Genomic DNA, 20,052 nt, shown 5'->3' on the forward strand with positions numbered 1-20,052 from the left:
GATGGAAAGATTGAAAAAAGATACATCAACATAAGTGGAAGCAATGTTGAGAGTTTCAACAAAGTTCTCATAGCAAGATGGTAGACTCTTCAGGGTGACCACCGCCATGTCTTCTTCCATATTGCATCTAATGGCTTCTAGCTGATCTTGAATGTCCTTGATTTTATTGAGATGATCTTGCAATGACACTTGTCCACCCATCACAATGGTGAAGAGCATGTTCTTCAAGAAGAACACACAACTCTTACTAAAGGTTTCATGTAAACCTTTTAGATGGCTCCACATTTTTGCTACTGTTTTGCCAAAAGGAACATGCAGCAACAGTTCATGAGTGATTGAGTTTGATAAGCATAATAGCTTCACAAATTTTGTCATCAAATTTGTCCTAATCTTTGCCTTCATCTGAAAGACAACCAATCTTGCCCTGAACAATTTTGCCAAGACATTTGTATTCGAAGATTGCAATCATAGGTTGCTTCCATGTATTGTAGTTTTTGTCATTGAATTTTAAGTCCCCTCAAGTTGAATATTTGTCAAAGATGTTATTGTAGACAACTAAAACCAAAAGTGGTTGACTGGATGACAACACGAATATTGAGGTAGAATATGTTCAATATGTGAAAATCATGTTTTCTATAAGACTAAGGTTGAATACAGGCACTAATTTTGATGTTAAGCAATAGATTGTCGTGTGCACATCCCGATGTAGGAGTTTTGGAAGGCCCAAAAAAGTATAGAAAACCCACAAATCAATTTGACCTCAATTTTGTTGTAGACTGAGAAAAACAAAAACTACAGAGGAAACCCTAGGGTGTCATTTTCCAAGAAAAACTCTCAAAACTAGGTCATAAATAAAAAACAACTAGATATATGGTCATTTTGAATGGCTCAAGTGGGAAAAAGGCCAAGAAATGGCCCAAAATCTTAAATTCACGGATGAAAACAACTAGGAGAATTGTCGTCAATCATAAACACAAAAAGAAACGACCATCATTGAACATGAAAAATGAATAGAGGAAGGTCACGATGTGTGAAAAAACGATGACCATTTGTAGAGAAAAAAATAACACAAAGGTTGTTTAAGAAAAAACCCATGACCAAAAACAGAGGCAAAGACATGATATTGTGTTTCACTAGGTTGTGAGACAAAAGAAATCCATTTGCAAAAATGGCGTCCAATCTAGTCGACAAGGTTTAGAAACCTTCAAATCTTAGTTTCTGAAAATTTTAAAAAATTAATAAATTTCAATAAAATAATAAAAAAACATTGCTTTGATACCATATTAATTTTGTCAAAAAATAATAAATTAATGAATGGGCAAGACGCTCATATACAATTTACAAAGACGATACTTTTATAACAAAATAATCGTTGTTATTAGAAACATTGTAATTACGACAAAATAAAACAATATTAAAAAATTTCTAGTATTTACAAGATTCACAATATTGACCATTAAAATTAAAATAAACAAAATATTAAGAGATTATTCTAATAGAAACATGGAACAACATGATGAACCATATTGGGTTTACCCAACAATTAGATCCAGCATTAAACTCATTATTAGCGTTACATCCCAATTTTTGGCTCAATTTAAAATTGTTCATATAGACGGTGAGGTTTCCTATGAAGTCAGTTGACAGGTAAAATTAGTTACGATCATGTGAAAGGGTAATATGGTTAATCGTTATAATTTCATATGTAGTTGGCATGCTAGTTAATCGTTATGATGGTTTTTGATTAATGACTAGTTGTGATAAATTGTTATTATATTATGATATAATCGTGGAGAATTCCCTTGCAGGAGCATGTTGAAGGGGGGAAGTATTGCCAGAAAAGAATTGGGCACGGGGGGCACCACCATCACTGAGCAAATAGGTATGAGCCTTGAATCACCATGGCTAAGGGTAAACGACTAGGCAAGCAAGAGTGTATGTTGAACAACCATGAGCTAACCTGTTAAATTACATATCATTTAATAGTAAAAGATCTCACTAAGCATGAATTGAAAATTGAGTGAGTTTGTACTTTTTTAATTGTGTTGTTGGTTGGAGCCTTTTGATGTATAAGCATGTCTTATCATATTGACATCATGATACCTGAATATCTATACATGTACATACATGTATATGTGGACATACGTAAACCAATTTTATATATAAGGACGCATATGCATACTTGATATTTGGCGTATACGTAAGAAATATATATTCGGGATTTACGCATGTACACATATATACATGCATACATATATAGGTATCTATAGATACCATGATACTATATACTAAGACAATATTATTATTTCTTTCACCTTGGCTATAGTTTAACATTATTTCATGTATGGTCACCTTGTTACATCTCAATTTTTGACCTAATTCAAAATATAGCCGTTGAGGTTCACATGAAGTCAATTGACAGTTAAATTTCTTATAATCCTGCAAAATGGTAAGATGGTTAGTTGTTATAATTTCATGCGAAAATAACATGCTAGTTGATTATTTATCACAAATTCCTGAAATTGAAAAGGTGGTTAACCGTTATGATTAAATAACTTGTTATGGTAATATGATTTAACTGCGGAGAATTTCCTTGTAGGAAGCACGTCGAAGGGGTGGAAGCATTGTTAGAAAAGAATTGGTCACAAAAGCATCATCATCACTGGGCAAATGGGTATGAATCATAAATCACCATGGTTGAAAACCTAATGACCTGAACATCAGGAAACAATCGATGGAACTGCATGAGCTATTGAATAAACAACTTAAAACATAAAATAATTTAATTAAAATATAATACGTACCTCAAAGTATTTTGAATGATCTTTCACCATATTATTTATATATACCTATGTACGTACACAGATATAAACAAAAGTGACACCATAATATTATTTTTGTTATAATAAAATGATGCCACCTCACCAATATATCTACGTGTATGTAAATAGATATAAACCATAATATTTTTCGAATTATCTTCTTCCATCCTTTTTATTCTTTTTCTTGTTTGAAACCGATTTAACACTTGGCACATTTATTTGGCGTCCAAGAGCCAATACATTTCCTTTATGTTATGGATTCTTGGAAGCCAAGGAGTCACGTTACCTTTTATTTAAGAAGTTGAGAGTGAGAGGGAAAGACATCTATTCTTTCAAACACCCAACTTTTATTATTTTTCAAGCATCCGACTTCTATTATCGTTCCCATCTTCTTCCATATTACCGATTACATTTTCATAGCATCAATATCTTTGTTGTTGTCAAATTGTAATCATTGCATTGTTCCTTCCCACAAATTCCTTATTATACTGTTATTCTACCGAAATTGCGAGTTGTCTTCATTCTAGATTAGCATTCAAGATCTTCACAGTCAAAAGTGAGGCAGGTTGTTAAGCGTCCAGCTAGACCCCATTCCTTTTCAGATTATTTCAGGTTATGTGAATATCCAAAATCCAAAACATTGCAATATGAATTTCTTATTCAATTGTTACAACAAACCCGATTTATATAGCAGTGAGCTACAACTTATATCACGATGCAAAATATCTTGATTAATATCATAGGATAGACCTTCTCTAAAGTAGATTTGTTTGTGGCAATTATCAGCCAAGTAACCACATTATGAAATCATGATTTATTATGCCATTGGAGATTAGAATTCAAATGATATTTTCTTCAAGTCTATAAGAACACATTCTTCAAATCACAAATTGTGATAAGCTGGAACATATATTATTCATTAACCAGTTGAGAATCAACATAAAGAGTTGGTTGCTCTGAGATTCAAACACCTGGGACTCACCCGATTGTATAGCCAAGGAAAAGGGTGAAGAGGTGAGAGAAGATAATCTACAATAACATGAAATAGAATCAGATGTGACATAACAATGTTTATCATTTTTAAAAGGAATCATTTAATAGTTCATGCATGATCATGTTTATTATATTCTCCTGTTGTTAAGTCGAGTGGTGTGATTAGATACCAAGATGCCCAGTGGCTGACAAGGTGTTCCATGTCTATTCTGAGTAGGGAGGGTCTTTCTCATTAGAAATTGTGTGGGGATAAGTTATGGTCCGAGATTGGGTGGTTAAGCCCCTAACAATATTTCCCCTCTCCACAAGATGTTGGATGTGCATCGACAAAGATAAGCTATGCATTCAAATGTTTGTCGGAAACAGGTATTTTACTTTTATGATGTATATGCAAGTAGAAGGTAAGATTAATTGAGTTGTATCATCGTTACAGTTATTTCTTTAAATGAAAGCAACTCTTATCGTCAATATATTTGGCAACTAGTTAGATTGGTTGATCTTCTAACTGAACGTGGAATATATTTAGTTGCAAGAGATAGATTTATCTGATGAATTGTTATTTTAGTCTTTCATTTACATGAATAATGAATATGAGCATATCTTCTAATCTTATGTCATTGCCACAATTACAAATGGGAAGAAAAGAAATGATATAGCGGTATCTGATGCCCTAAGTGATACAGTGGTATCTGACGCCCTAAATGATCCAATAGTAATTGCTGCCCTAATTGATACAATGGTATGTGATGCCCTAAATGATATAGTGGTATTTGATGGTAATCATCATTTGATTTTGATATAGTGGTATTTGATGGTAATCATCATTTGATTTTGATATAGTGGTATTTGATAGTAATCATCAATTGATCCTAAGTGATATTTGTTAAATAATCTGGGTGATTGCAAAAGCATCCCTACATTGATTTTCGGTTCAAATTCCATGGTATGTAGATTTTAATTTCCATAGTAAATTTATTAATGGTGTTTTCAAATGTTAATTATGAGTTTTTCATTTAAGTAATTGTAGTTGTTAATTTCATTCACATGAACATAACTGATATAACTGTCTTCCTATGAAAATGAAGTTCTAACTGTATTTCTTTGATATGTTAGTTGTTAGTTAACACCCGGTAAGAAGTTGATGTTACACACTTTCATATTCTATTTTATTTTCCACTGGGCCTTATAAAGCTTGAGATGGTCATTTTAAATACTGCACCGATGCTTTTTTTTAATTTTCTTTATAGAATGTTGCAAGTAAATAGCCGATGGTTGTTTGTTTTCTTTTATAAATCCTCTACCGCCACCTTTGTTGGTAACAAGTATTTTACTTTTATGATGTTTATACAAGTAGACGATATGATGGTTTGATTTATATCATTGATTCAGTTATTTCTTTTAATGAAAGCAACTTTTCTCATCAATGTAATTGGTAACCTGTTAGATCGATTGATCTTTCAACTAAACATGGAATATATCTATATGCAAGAGATAGGTTTATCTGATGGATTGTTATTTCAATCCTTCATTTATGTGAATCATGAATATGAGTGTATCTTCTAACTATATGTTATTGCCATAGTTAGCAATGAAAGGAGAAGGGATGATATAATAGTATTTGATGCCCTAAATGATATAGTGGTATTTGATGCCCTAATTGATACAGTGGTATTTGATGCTAATTGTCATTTTGATAAAGTGGTATAGCTAATTGTTCCTAAGTGGTATTTATGGACTAACCAGGGTTTTGCAGAAGCATCCATGGACGGATTTCGGCTTTGAATTCTATGGTATGTAGATTTTAAATTATGTGTTAAATGCTTTGATGGTATCCTCAATTGTTTGTTATGAAATTTATGTTTAACTGATCATAACCATTAATCTCATTCACATGAACATATCTGTTATAACTATCTTCCTATGAATATGATGTATTAACTGTATTCTTTGATATGACTTGTTGTTAGTTGAGACACGGGAAATGTGGATGTTACACTTAGATCAAGGAAGAGCTTTGAAATAAAAAAGTTCACCATGACCTACACAAGGTTTGAGACAAAATATTTGAATTATGCCCTGCAATAGCATATATGCACAATAGTCACTAAGGAAACAGAACTTAGCCTATAAATGGCGATGAGACCCTCAACCACTTGTAGATTTGACCAAAGGAGCTACAAATTAAAAATTAACCCACAAATCATAGTACAAGGCCACATTAGATAGAAATAAACAATGCCTTGCATGTAGGTAAAACATCTACACTTTATTTGAATACAAGCCATGTAACAACTGCACACATATAACAAGGCACTAGGGAGGTACCACAAGACAAAACAAGACAATGCATACCAATGGAATGAAGGTAGGGACAGTAGAGCCATAGTTGAAAATATAGTTATCGGCAACTTATCATTGAGGGGAAAAAATTATTGGGAAACATTGGATACAAGTTGGAAACTTCTCGGGAAAATATCAGGAACTTAAAATCTGTTTTTCCAGCCAAAATCTGTTTTCCCAATCCTGATGGAACCTTCTTTGTCCTCTTTGCCCTTTCTCTCCTCTCCAAATCTATTTTTCCAATCAAAACAATGTTTTTCTGGGCTATCGCTGCCTATAACAGACCTGTAGGAGATATGTTTGCTATTTATCATGATAAAATAGAGAAATATTGCCGATATTTTACCACATTCTCTCCGATATTTTGAAACTTCTCTGCAAGAACTTATCCAAGATAAGTTGACATTACTTTTTGGGAGCCAAGAAATATTGCAATAAGTAGACTTATTGCAGATATATGTGAGAAATTTTGAACTATGAGTAGAACAACGAATAAAATACCACCACAATTGAAGGGTGACAAAAGTACAGGACTTGCAGTAAACTAACACGACCAAAGCAAATATAAGCACCAGACTTAATCAAGAACTCAAGCACAGGCCAACATGTCATAGATGATAAATAGCAGGCTACATGTATAATACATGTTAATTACAATGTGTAAGCAGTGTAGTCAATGGAGTAGAACTTGTACATAAGAGGGGCTTTGAACTCTACTTAAAACATCTCTGATTCAGACTTTATATGTAAGGAAAATTTTAAGTTAGCAGTTTCTTTTATCCAAATTATCCTTCAAGAATCGACATTAATGTTTTCCCATTTCCCATGCCATTTGCTTTCAGGAGCATATTGTAGTTTAGATTGCAAATAGTCTATACATAACATGTACAAGACAAACAAGTATTCTCCGTCTCCTGTACAATAACCCACACTATTTATATTGTATTCATCCTAATAAATCTTATGACAAAAAAAAGTTGAATCATTTCCCAGGCTTGCACATAAGACAATTGTTATGTCACAAGGATGACAAATTAAGGCATTAACCTGAAAAACTAAAAGCAGCACAGCTTATCTGCTATCACTGAAACAAAGAATATATGACTGCAAGAGTTATATAACAAGGAAACTAAATGTGTCCTACTGAAAAAATTATTTTGCGACAATGCTAATCTCAAAAGCATTTGGTTCATGAGAAAAAACACAGAACTAAAAATTTGATGAATGGATATTACCCTCACAACTAAATAGTAAAATTTTGACCACCTCATTCAAACAAAGACACCCATAGCCTAGGAAGGATTAGATTGAAACTACCTTCTTCACTGAAAACTTTCCTTGGGTATGGGATGGCCAGAGAGAAGGCTCTGTTTCCATCTGTCCTATTCTCCTCAATATAATGTTTCACTCTTGTCAAAGTTTCTGTAGCTGCAAATTTTGCTTGAAGACTTAAACCATTTAGCAAACGAATTTGTAAATGAATGGAGCTGAAATCTCTGGTCGGTAATTTCATTGCAGGCTGATCATCCATAACAGGACTGCCTTCACGAATGTTGCTTTCCACCTCAGGAACTATTTCTGTAGTTGGTCCACCAAGGTCTGAACTCATACCATCTATTGTCCGTTCTTCACATGACTGATCAATAGATTTCATCATTTTTCTATCATTGTCATTACTACATCCAGACTTATCCTTATCTCCAGGCCGGGAATTGGTATTCCCTGTACTGTATACTTGCACATCTACAGACTTTCCAGCTTCCACTTGTTCAGGCATAGGATCAGTTGATGAAATTTCAGATGTTTTATTGACTGAAGAGGAAGACGGAGCAGAGTTTTGAGTACTGGGGGAAAATGTTTTTGTGGCACTGCTAGGTATATCTGGCACAGGAACAGTACTAGCAGATGCCACATCCTGCCAACCACCAAGAATTGCACTCATACGACATCAAAGGTAAGCATAAGAAAAAACTCGAATATATAAGAAGCATATTGACAAGCTACACTTGCTACCACAACATACCTCCTGATCATCAGCTCTAGAAGGAACCACAATCTGTTCAGTTTCTTCAGGTCTAGATGATTGATTGAGAGGTATTGCTCCCAAAGAAGGTGATGGATCAATACTGCCTGTTATCTCTTCATGCAATAGTGGGGCCGAATTTAAAGGAACAATATTGCTTGCAGGTTCTGGTCTGCTTGAGGCAATTGCAGCAGCAATCATATTGGCAACAGCTGCTTCCTACCCCATCACCACAAAATGAAACAGGGTGAGGCGCTTTGGTTATAGAAAAAGCACACAAATAACACAAAAGATTGTCTAAAATAGCATTAATCAATCAGTAAAAATGAAAAGTTGCTCAAACATTAAAAAAAAGTTCTAAAATAAACATCTAAGCACAAGCACCTGAAAATGAAGATCTTTTCTTGCTTTTTCAATGCTCATAACAAGGTCCTTCGCTGAAATATGACCACCTGTAAATTACAATAATATGTAAAACACATTACTGAAATAGTTAAGAACAGATAACAATAATGTGCTCTGAACCAAATTCCCTATTTTATTAGAGATATTTTGTCCAAAAGGAAGGAGATTAGTGTTAATTCCAATGGATGCACAATAAGCTTCTACTGCACACTGTAAGTCTGTGCAGTTACCATGATACCAGAGGCGCAATCCATTGTATCCAACAGCTGACATTGCTGGAACATGTGTATGCGGATCTTTAAGGTCATGTGAAGGACAACATGATCACAAAGTTCATTGATAATTCAATTTAAAAAATATAGAAGTACAGAAAGACAGTGCTACAAATTTTAAGAAATACAAGAAACAATATTTGATGCAAGAGAAAGTAAAGTCTACATGTAAAATCGTAAGTACATTGCAGTATAGAATATCCTGACAGGAAATTTGTTCATATTCTTGCTATATAGAAAAGAAACACAGGTAAGGTTGGCTTACTTCAATAAATAGAAGGAATGCAAGGTTAAACACGCTCTAGTCAAACTATATGTTTTGATGCCTCCTTATTGAGCTTGCAGCTAAATAGATTTTATATTTTCTTTTTTCTAGAATAGAAATTGTGATAATTAGTAATCTAGGTTGCAGGGTTTGGACATTGCCAGGCGGATCTGGATCCAGGTCCTTAATGGGTCCAGGTTCACTGGGGTCCGTGTCGGGTCCTCACAGAGTCAGCACCACAGATTGTGGGTCTGCGCCACAGACCCAGTCTGTGGCATGGACCCAGTGAGTACCCACCACAGACCCATCTGTTTTTTGGGGGACCTAGGTTAACCCGGAGGTACCCCACACAGACCCATGGCCCTTGTGGCCAGAAAGTGAAAAAATTAGTTTTCTCCTTCTGATCCTAAAAGGAGCCTATAAGAATACATCACACTCATTTTCTTTCTCATTTGCTCTCTCAATTAGCTATCTCATTTTCGTGTGCCCATTTTGCAAGTTTGGATAGAAGGTGCTAGAGATTGATTTTGGAGTCACAAATCCTTCCAAAAATCAGTGTTGATTGGTCCAGGTATGCATTTGATCCAAAAAAACAATCTCTAGCAATTGTGGTGTACAAATATTGTGACTTGAGGATTTAATAAAGCATTAATCACCTCAGATATATCTGGCCAAGATGTGCCACAATAATTCAATGAAGCCTGAGGTTATGTGAAAGATTTTAGCTTTTCTTGCTGTCAAGGAGCACATAGGAAATGACAACTCAAGCAATTGCAACTCTGATGCAATCTCCTCCTAAATAGTAGGATCTTGTCTTGGCAAAAGGGTTTGATACTCACCCACATCACAAACTATAGTTGGTTGCATTCAAAAGTGTTATTTGGTTTTCATGGTACACTCAGTGTGCAACCTTTTGTCATCCAGTGTGAAGATGGCAAACTTGAACATTCAGATATTATAGCAACATATCATTCCATGTAGCAAGGAACTCGTATAAAAGTCATGGTAAAAAATTAAAAAGTGAATTTAGCGGAAAATTGGTCGTAGCATTTTGTCCTGAGTGCATAGTTGGCACAAACCACATATCATTAACTTCCTAGAGGATTCTAGTGGACAGATGGAATCATTGAACTCAATTAATGGCTCCCACTGACGAAAGAATGTTTCTTAGTGAAATATGTTGAAGAAGGCAGTCGTGGTAGTAGGTATCAAGATTGTCATCCAAGCTATAACTAACAATGCAAAATCATAGATAGCAAACAAAGAAACTTCTTAAGTAGAGGCAGCCTACTTTTTTTGGATCTCTTTTTACCCATTGCATTGATCTTCTATTTGAATACGCAGGCATCATTCACTGCCAGATTTATTAATTTGATTGTTGAAAACCATGGCTGAAAAGGCATGAAAAGTCACCAAATAAAAACTACAATCCCTTTGGATGCTAAGCATCATTCACTGCCAGATTTATTTAATTTGATTGTTGCCTCATTAATATCTCTAAGGCATTTACTGGTGTTTGGACTCTCCATATTCAAAGAAGGCCAAAGGGAATAGAGTGGTTAATACTATTTTTAAGAAATGCTTGCAATAGCATGGATGAGACCAAGGTACCTCAAATTTTACAGACTTGAAAATCACTCAACTCAAATTGCCTGTAAGTTTGTCACACTAGATTTTTATTTTACTTCTTATTTAGAAGCTAGCAGCCAATAGTCTAGCAGGGTGACGTAGCGATGATGGTGCATGCAGACTTTCTTAAGTGTAATGGTGGAGTTCTGAAAGGAGCACAAAAGAGGAACAACAAAGCTGGAATATGGTTGAAAGTAAACAAGAAACCTAGTAGCCCTACAAACCAAAAGCAAAGAAAAAAGAGCCTGTTAAGAGGAGAGGGATAATAAAGAACAAATTGCTCCCACGTCTTTCTCAGAGACTATAGGTGCTCTTGTTAGAATGGGGTTGCTGTTGCACCAAAAAACTGATCTATTAGTGCCCGATACAACCACTCAACTTATAGTACACAAGAGGCAGTTAAGCCCTTGTAACGAAGCTTGAGGGGAGCGTTGAACATTTTGTGAACAATCTTCCCCTCAACGTTACTCAAGGGTCTAAGGATTTGAACCTGTAACTAGGCTCTGATACCAATTGTTAGAGTGGGGTTGCCGTTGCATCAAAAGACTGATCTGTTAGCACCCGATACGACCACTCAACTTACAGTACACAGCAAGCGCTTAAGCCCTTGCAACAAATCTCAAGGGGAGTGATGAACATTTTGCCAACAGCTTTGCCACATAATCCTCTAACATTTCATCAATCACAATTATATTCTCCTCCTAGCTAGTCATTCATATTTTTTGTTTAGTTTTAAGTAATTATATTTTTTAAAATTCACTTGATTACGGTCTTTTGATAAATCACAAAACTGTTGGGCTAGATTCTATACTTGATGGATGGGGAACAAATCCTTAATCTATAAAGGACCATGTTCCACTACATTTCTCAGAGAGAGAACACATGAAGCAGCAAGACACATTTCAAGGACAGCAATTTTGGAGGTCATGTATTCACGAATTTTTCAAAAGTTAAATTCAAGTTTCAGTGTTAGACATCAATTGCTTCAAGTAAATGAGTGGAAAAAAAAATTTTTGTTACATCTAAAGGCCAAAAGGATACAAAATGACAAAATCTCCAAAAATAGGCACAACAACAAGATCATAGATAACAAACATATAAAATTACACTCAATCTAAGTTATTCAATCTGTCACTTGTACTTTATTAAGTTAGAACATTTTTTAAATTGAAGTTTCTAAAATATAAGACATCTTGAGGACATTTGGCTCTCCCCAAGACCATTGCAAGATATAAAAGATACTCAAATGTGGGCAAAAGGGACAGGTGTCTTTGTTAAGAAGTAAACTCCACACACAAATGGGGTGGGCAGGGGGCGGGGGTGAATCACTTGTGAACAAATAAAATTAAACCTAACACTTATGAAACTGAGTACCAATAGTAACAACAATGATGCACAAAAATAAGAATCATAGCACAATGATTTGTTGACTAGGGAAACCCTTGATCAAAGGGAAAAACCCTGTGGGGATGGTACCCACAAGAGAATGTACTAATATATAGGTTCCCTGTGAAAGGATGTGACCCTGTTAGGAGACCTTGAACCCTTGTTAGAAGGTTCTAACCCTGTTAAAGGCTAATAAGAACAAATAAACTCACTGTTTAAGTGCTAAAACAAAAGTGAAAGATAATACCTTCAAGATAACATATCCAATGAACATGAACTGACTCATCTGCAACTTACTTGCCAAGACAATTATTTTGAAGTCCGCCACACAACCAACATCATCACTACTCCACACTGATAATCCAACATCAAGGCTAGCATCACATACATTCTGTACAACTACATACTATACATCACATCCATACCATACCAAACAAGGAAAGCATCTTTCTTTTACTCCCCTTACAAATAATTAAGTCGCGCTCATGAGAAGCTATGACTCCCACACCTCCTCATGAAATCGTGACCCCCCATGACATATAAATATAGGTAATTGGTGACTGTTGCATATTCAATCAATAACAACGGCATTGTAGCATGTAAAGCAATCATCAATATTCAGATTGGTAAGAGTCTATCTCAGCATTACAACAGTCTCCGATCACCTTGATAAGAATATCAAAGATCTCAAAAGGAACTTTGAATATATATAAATAAGATATTTATAACTGTACATCATTTATTGAGAATTCATAAATCTGAAATTAGATTTTCTCTAAAAAAGATCTGTAATATTAACAGCCTATCCCCTATGTACATCATGAGGAAGTGACAACTTCCAAATGATTATCAATTTTACAAGCAGAAGTTATTATTAGGTGACAATCTTAGAATAACTTCTTTCAAATGTCAAATGAGTTGACTTTCAAATGTCAAATGAGTTAACATTTGCCAAATGAGTTGGCATTCAATAAACAGGGAAGTCAAATGAGTTGACATTCCAGAAACCATTTTTTTTACATTGAGGTAATAAGTTGTTCATATTGTGTATGAATCTTGTTTATCCTCCCTAGCTAGGAGGGAGTGTTAATGTTTGGTAGCTTTATTTGATACACTATTGTGCAAATATATATATATATATATATATATATATATATATATATATATATATATATATATATATATATATATATATTATATATATATACTTGTGAGGTGTGTGTGTGAGAGAGAGATATTTATTGGTCATTATATTAATTAAATACTAATGAATAGACATGCCGCGTGAAGAGACATGTCTATCCATACTTTGTCCTATATTAGAGAGATGACTGCCATTTGAAAAGTATATAACAATATGGCAATGCAACTACATTTGCAGCGATCCTTAAAAAATAATAACTTCATGCATAGAAAGTGAAGAATTAGTGGAACATAGATAGGGGTTTCTCAAGTCACTTGGTCGAAGATAAAAGTAAGTTCATGGATTTGAAGAAATTTGAAAGCCGAAATGCTACTTCAGGTAACAATTTTGTTGCTAAGGTTTTTGTTAAAGGCACTTTGAATCTTGATGGTGGTAAGATGAGAGCTTACTATGTCCTATTTGTTAAAGGATTGAAACATATCGAGTTGCGTGTGTGATAATGGTTTTATTTTTTCATTAAATTGGTTGTGGAAGGAAGCCAGACTGGGAGTGATATGTCTCAATTAGTGAGGGTAATGGGCAGAATTTCTTTGCCATACCAAGAAGAAAAAGTTGTCTTTGGCATAGAAGGTTGGCATGTATCAACTTTGATGATCTTGAGAGAATTAGTTCGAGAGGAATGGTAAGAGCCATGCCTAAGATTAAAAAGACTCCAGTTACTAGTTGCAAACAATGTCATTAAGGAAAGTAGACAAAGACTGAAATTCCTAGAGTATTCTGTTGCAAAGCCATTGGATTTGGTCCAAACTGATCTATGCAGACCCATGAGGGAGAAGAGCATACAAAGTGACAAGTATCTTATCACTTACTGATAATTATTCTAGAATGTCCTTGATTGTACTTTTAAAAGAAAAATAATAAGAGAATTTTAGGGCTTTTAAAGAAATGGTAGAAAATAAAACAGATAGAACACTCTAATAAAAGGTATTTTTCTAGGGTATCCTACTAAGTTTCTGAATTGTGAGACTTTTCTAGGTGTTTCCAGGTACGGAGCATACCGGAATCTGATTCTTAAATGAAACTCCTGTGGGTACACATCTGGGATTTGTGTTTCTAAATGCTGAAATGTTTAGTTTTCTAGTTTGATCTTTTAGATATTTTTAAAAACCTAGACTGCTGATTAACGAACTTTGAAATTATCTACCATGAGATTCTGGCTTGATCTTCTTGATAAAGAAACCTGAATTTAAATTAGAATGATATGTTTTAAAATTTGAAATTAGTAATGGTTTTGTTTAGCATATGTATAGGTATATGACATTCTAAACTTAATTCTATTTTTAAGCCACATGTATAGATACATACATTTATATACATTCATACATACATACATACATACATATATATATATATATATATATATATATATATGAACGTACCAAAAATGTACCCAACCCCCTACAAAAAATTCTGTTGTAACAGCATTTCGTACCCACATACCCGGACCTGTTCCCATTCCCAATTTGGCAACATAGGTATTCTATGAAAAGCAGAGCATACAGATGTTATAAGTCATACCAAATACTTCAAGAGATTTGTGGAAAGTGTCAATTTGAGCATAATGAAAACAATACAAACATTTGAGATTCTAGACGACAATGAAAAAGATGAACTAAACCATAGAAGTGATGAAGAATTAGGAAATGAAGTTAAGAGTTGGAACCATTTGGTATGGTGTATGCCTTGGGCTGCTGCCCTGGAATAGGAGACCTTGGGCTGCAAAGTTGAAACAGTATGCACCCTTGTTGACAACAAAAGGGGTATGAAGTGTGCCACGGGGTTGTAATGTTTCAGTAGATTTTGACTTGTTATTTCAGTTATATAGATTCATAGAACATCAAAAATCACAGAAAACCCATTCCTTCAAAAATTTCTTGTCAAACATTTGCTTGCCTACTTGTCTTGCCTTTACATCTTGGACATTGAAGTGTCACAAGATTAAATTCATCTTATCAGCACACTTCTTTGTTTGAACATCTCTTTTCTAACATCCCATGAGCTACAAGCTCTAGCATATGCTAAAAACAAGATGATTAAGCTAACACACAAATATAATGATATCTAAATTCATGCCACATATGAGTATAGCCATAAGTGCATGCCAACCTAGTTGTGATCAATTTTGGATATAAAAGTATGGTTACTTTTACATTTGACTAAGCTTTCCTCAGACCTAAACTTTAGAAAACTGGGCAAGGATAAGAAGGTATAGGAACAAGTTATAATCTTTTAGTCTAAACTACTATAAGCTACATTTTTTGCCAGCTCAAGACCTTTAAAGCACCCAAAGTAATATAAAAAATGATGCAAAAGAGCCTACTCAGGGATTACTGTCAATTTTCTTCCATGGTTTTAAAACTGGCTGAGTGCTCACAAATGGTGAGTCTTTAACTTTTTCTGCCTATGAAATGCTTGAGCATGAACTCAAATGTTGGAAGAGACAATTTTCAGCTAGTCCATAATGTGGACGCACTTTGGGTACACAATGAAAGAACACTGCAAAAATGGGGGATTTTCTTCATTCTATGAAACTTCACCCTTTCCATTTCCTCTAAGTCACCGGCTCGAGTTCGGTTCGAAGTTAAAGTTCCAAAAAATGGTTCATCGGCATTGCAAAATTTTGGAAAGGGGTTTGGGTTTGTTTGGGTTCGTTCAGACAAAAACATGTAAAAATTATAAAAGTTATATATATACATATTTATGAAGCCCAGAAGCATGAGTTAAAATTAGACTGTCACATAGTATCATAAAATCATATGATTTAAACAACAAAAACACCTACTTGCACACCACAAACAAGGGTTAGAAGCCAACATAAGCCTTTCACTTACATTTTTTAGGGTTAAGGATGTGATAAATCATAAGTTTATTAAATTTGCAAAAAACCCAACTTTTGGCCGTACACAAGGCCCAGTATGCCCAAGTTCAACAGTGGTTCAATCTGGCCTAGACCAATTCGCCCAAGCTCATTTGTCCTTTCCTACAGTTCAAATTGGGTTGCTCAAAAATGAACCCTGGCCAGACCAGACTGTGATCTGTACCAGGACCAGGTACCAGTTCGTACCCAAGCTGGTCCAGATGGGAGGCAACCAGGGTAACTAAGCATTTCCTCATAAAGCATTTGCAAGTTTGCTTGACAGAATTTGAGCATGTTTGTCATGTATTGTTAAGTGGTATATGACGATGATTTTACATGACAATTCATCAATTCATGACACATATCACACTTACCGGTCGACATTGTATTTGCTTGATGAATTGAAATTGTACCCTATTTATTATCAAATCTAATTGAGGAGACTTCCACAACATTTCATACTCTTTTTTGAGAAATTTTGTAACAATATTTTGCGAAACAGTATTTTTAAGGGAATTTAATTAATTTTTTAAGATGCCCAGTTTCTGAGACTCAGCCAAATTTGGATATACCAACTCCAAGTTTTTAAGTATGATCTCTTTATTATTAAGCAATTGCAATAGATGAGCATATGTTGAAATGCATCAAAGAATATACTGGATACACATTGCCACACTAAAGCTGATCAATTTAGCAGAGATTTGGAATGCTAAGAAAGAAAGAACCAAGCTTGGCACACAAGCATTAAGAATCTATAAGATGATGGCTTATACAGTTAGAATAGACGTAACACTAATATAGGATTTTCCAGGGCAGTGATGAATGTTCAATGACAACATAGACCAAAAATCCATGAGCTAACCTTTATAATTTGATACTAAAATAATATGTATTAGAGAACCATAGTGTCTGAGTCATCAAACAAACAGTACAAATTTTGAAAGTACATAATTACCAAATGAACTCAAAATCTTGAGTTCAATCAACATCAAGGAATCCCTGAAGACAACCAATTTATTTCACAGTAACTAGTGATCATTCACCTGATAATGACTTCAAATCAAGTATCTTCAAAGTCTTAGGTATTGTGATCTCAGAAATCTCATTTTGAACAGGCATTGGATGTGGGATTTATTAATTATTCTGTTTTTTTCTTAGGAAACATATAAAGACAAGGTTTTGGTGTTAGTTTGCTATTGCGAAATGAAGATTGGACAATGCAGCAACCTTGACTAAGTTTACACAAATGTAAACACTCAACTCCCAAGCTCAAATCATACAGATAGTTAACCTTATTACTATTAGTGTTCCAAACAATTACAGAGATGCTATTTCTGTTCTAACCACAGAAGGCCTACATGTGAAGGATACATATTGCAGAAAACTGAAGAGCATCTGCACTTCCTTGTGAAAGATATAGAACAACACAATGTTCAGACAACAATTTTACAACCTGCATTCAAAAATTTAAATATTAAAAATAATCCTTATTCAAAGCATTAGTAAAGAGAAAATATAGCTGTACAACCAACACAACCATTTAAATAGGAGTACATCACCATAATATTAGCTTATACACAACCACAAACAAGGAAGAAGCTTATCGGAAAAAAGAAGAATGTGCTCACTTCTGGATCTCGCCATGTGGACTGCTCAAGATTATCAGAATCCTCACCAGGCCCTACGAAAGAACAGATAAGCAGTTATTCACCTCCTCATATTATCCACTTGATATTAGTTGAAATCTACAAGCAATTAAAAGTTTTCATATGTTTGACTATAGTTCATGTACTTACAAACAAATCCAGAGAAATAAATACACGGGTCATAAGAAGAAAAAAAAAAATTTAACTCTTATTGAAGAGATCATGTACTTCAAATCACAACTTTAAAACTGTATGGATCTAATGACACAAAATTTATAATCATAAAATGAATGTTATTAATCAATTTACTATGGTTATTAAAGTTCAAAATCTCTCGAAAAATATCTTTCTATAATATTAGGACTTGCCTCTTCCTCCAACAAATCCTGTTCTCACACTTGAAGAGCAACGGAAGTTTATTCTTTCAAATTTTTGGAAAGTTTTTCTGCTTTAAATTATTTAGATTTCAATACATTCCTCCTCTTTTGTTCACAGTTCTCCAATCATCTTCTCCCTTTGCAGTTGTTTGGATCATAAGCATTTCTCACATTTTGTTTGAGGGCCCATCAAAAAACAGGTTTAGTCCTTCAAGGTTCATCAACTCTGTAAAGCATTGTAGCTAAAGAAGAAATAGTGAGATGGAGAGGGACCCGAACAGAAGATAAAGATGATCAATTACCAATTTACCACTATATCACAATAGGTAAACATGATCTAAATGAAGCATAAATCTCATCTATTTAAACATTTTAAATCTCCTGATCTTGGATAATTAAAATTTAAGACAGATGTTGGTCCTATATCGTGCAGAAAGATTAGCCGTGATGAATGATGCATCCGCATAGAAAGATCAGCAATAAGGCATTGCCATACACAAAGATCGACCCTGATGTGGTACTTCACACATAGGTATACCTGAATACACACCAATCACAAAAGTAACACAAACCTCTGACCACTAAGGTCAAATAAGTAAACGAATGTTACAAGACAGCTTCTAGACTATAAATGAACCCTAAACTTGAGTAATGTAAGGTTCACTGATAAACTATGATACAAGGGGCTCAACGGGAGCGTGTTCAGATATAACATACAAACGTCAACTGAGAATCTGAAAGGGAATGTTATAGAGTCCGCAAAGGATTGCCTGATATAGCTTAAGGCCATTGCAGCATTTTTAATGTTACAAATATATATTCTTCAGTTTCCCTAATACCAGTCATCCACTACTCTTCTATGCATTGTGTGAATGGAATCAGAACCCTTACAATGCAGATTTTGTCCTCTTAAGACAGAGGTACTTCCATTCATTAATATGTGTGGGGATGTTTCTTGATGACCAAGGGTGAAATTTTTTGAAAAAACACTAGGGATTAGTTCCTTTCAGTTTCTACCATTTGTCAACTAAAAACAAGGCAGATTCATTCCTGCTTTGATAACATTTTTTTTTATGTGAAGCATGGGGCAGAGATTCATATGGTAAATTTGGCAACAAGTGACTCTCCAAAATAGTTATGCATTTTATGAGCTACTCATTTATTTTGAATCAAATAAAACTCCAAAAGTTGATTTCCAATTCAAAAGCCATCATGCATTATAAGAAGCAATTCATCTAATGTGGGGACTTCAATGAAGCAGTCTTCAAACAAAAATGATTTAGGAGACTGATGGCTTCTTTTGACAGCAGTATTTTTAAGCAACCTCTAACAATAGAGGTGTCTTATGGGCGCAATAAGGTCGGCTCATCCATAGTTCAGATTCCAAAGAACAATTGCTTTCCCTCCTAACAATGCTATCTTAAGATTCCTCCTACTCTTGGACTTTAGAAATGTAAAGAAACCAACTTGAAATTAAGTTACTGAACTGGTAGAAAACATGCGAATTTTAGGTAAGATTCATCCCAGAATCCAATTATGCATAATTCATCTGCAGAATCAGGCTAGGTTCAGTTTTATAGCTCCTGAACATTCGGAATCGACAAGGAACATGGCTAGATGATTCTATAGCGCACATGGCATTTCAAAGGTATTTCATGTGTCTACTAAACTACAGTAAAAGCCCTACTATCTTATCACAATAGCATTTAGCACTAAATTCTGTATTTGCTGCTCATCAACTCTCTGCCCTCTTGCTGCTTGAACCAGCCCCTTTCATATTGAGTGACCTAATTTAAGGTTACATCTAATGACTCATATCAATCCAGAAAAATA

The 20,052-nt window shown here is 34.5% G+C and overlaps 1 protein-coding gene across 2 annotated transcripts in view; it reads right to left on the reverse strand.

Moving 5' to 3' along the window:
- Nucleotides 1-20,052, reverse strand: part of LOC149562544 (Ubiquitin-like superfamily protein) — a 133,203-nt gene that overhangs the window by 61,518 nt on the left and 51,633 nt on the right. For both annotated transcript variants that reach the window (XM_089826035.1, XM_089826034.1), the window contains exons 3-8: nucleotides 17,825-17,877; nucleotides 17,568-17,649; nucleotides 8,814-8,879; nucleotides 8,563-8,630; nucleotides 8,179-8,397; nucleotides 7,473-8,070 (exon numbers count right to left, since the gene is read on the reverse strand). In XM_089826035.1, the coding sequence (XP_089682161.1) occupies nucleotides 7,473-8,070; nucleotides 8,179-8,397; nucleotides 8,563-8,630; nucleotides 8,814-8,879; nucleotides 17,568-17,649; nucleotides 17,825-17,877 (1,086 nt within the window). The remainder of the gene's footprint in view (nucleotides 1-7,472; nucleotides 8,071-8,178; nucleotides 8,398-8,562; nucleotides 8,631-8,813; nucleotides 8,880-17,567; nucleotides 17,650-17,824; nucleotides 17,878-20,052) is intronic.

Source organism: Cupressus sempervirens, chromosome 4 (assembly GCF_028749045.1).
Source record: "Cupressus sempervirens isolate cs-2001-9-10 chromosome 4, ASM2874904v1, whole genome shotgun sequence".
NCBI lineage: Eukaryota > Viridiplantae > Streptophyta > Pinopsida > Cupressales > Cupressaceae > Cupressus > Cupressus sempervirens.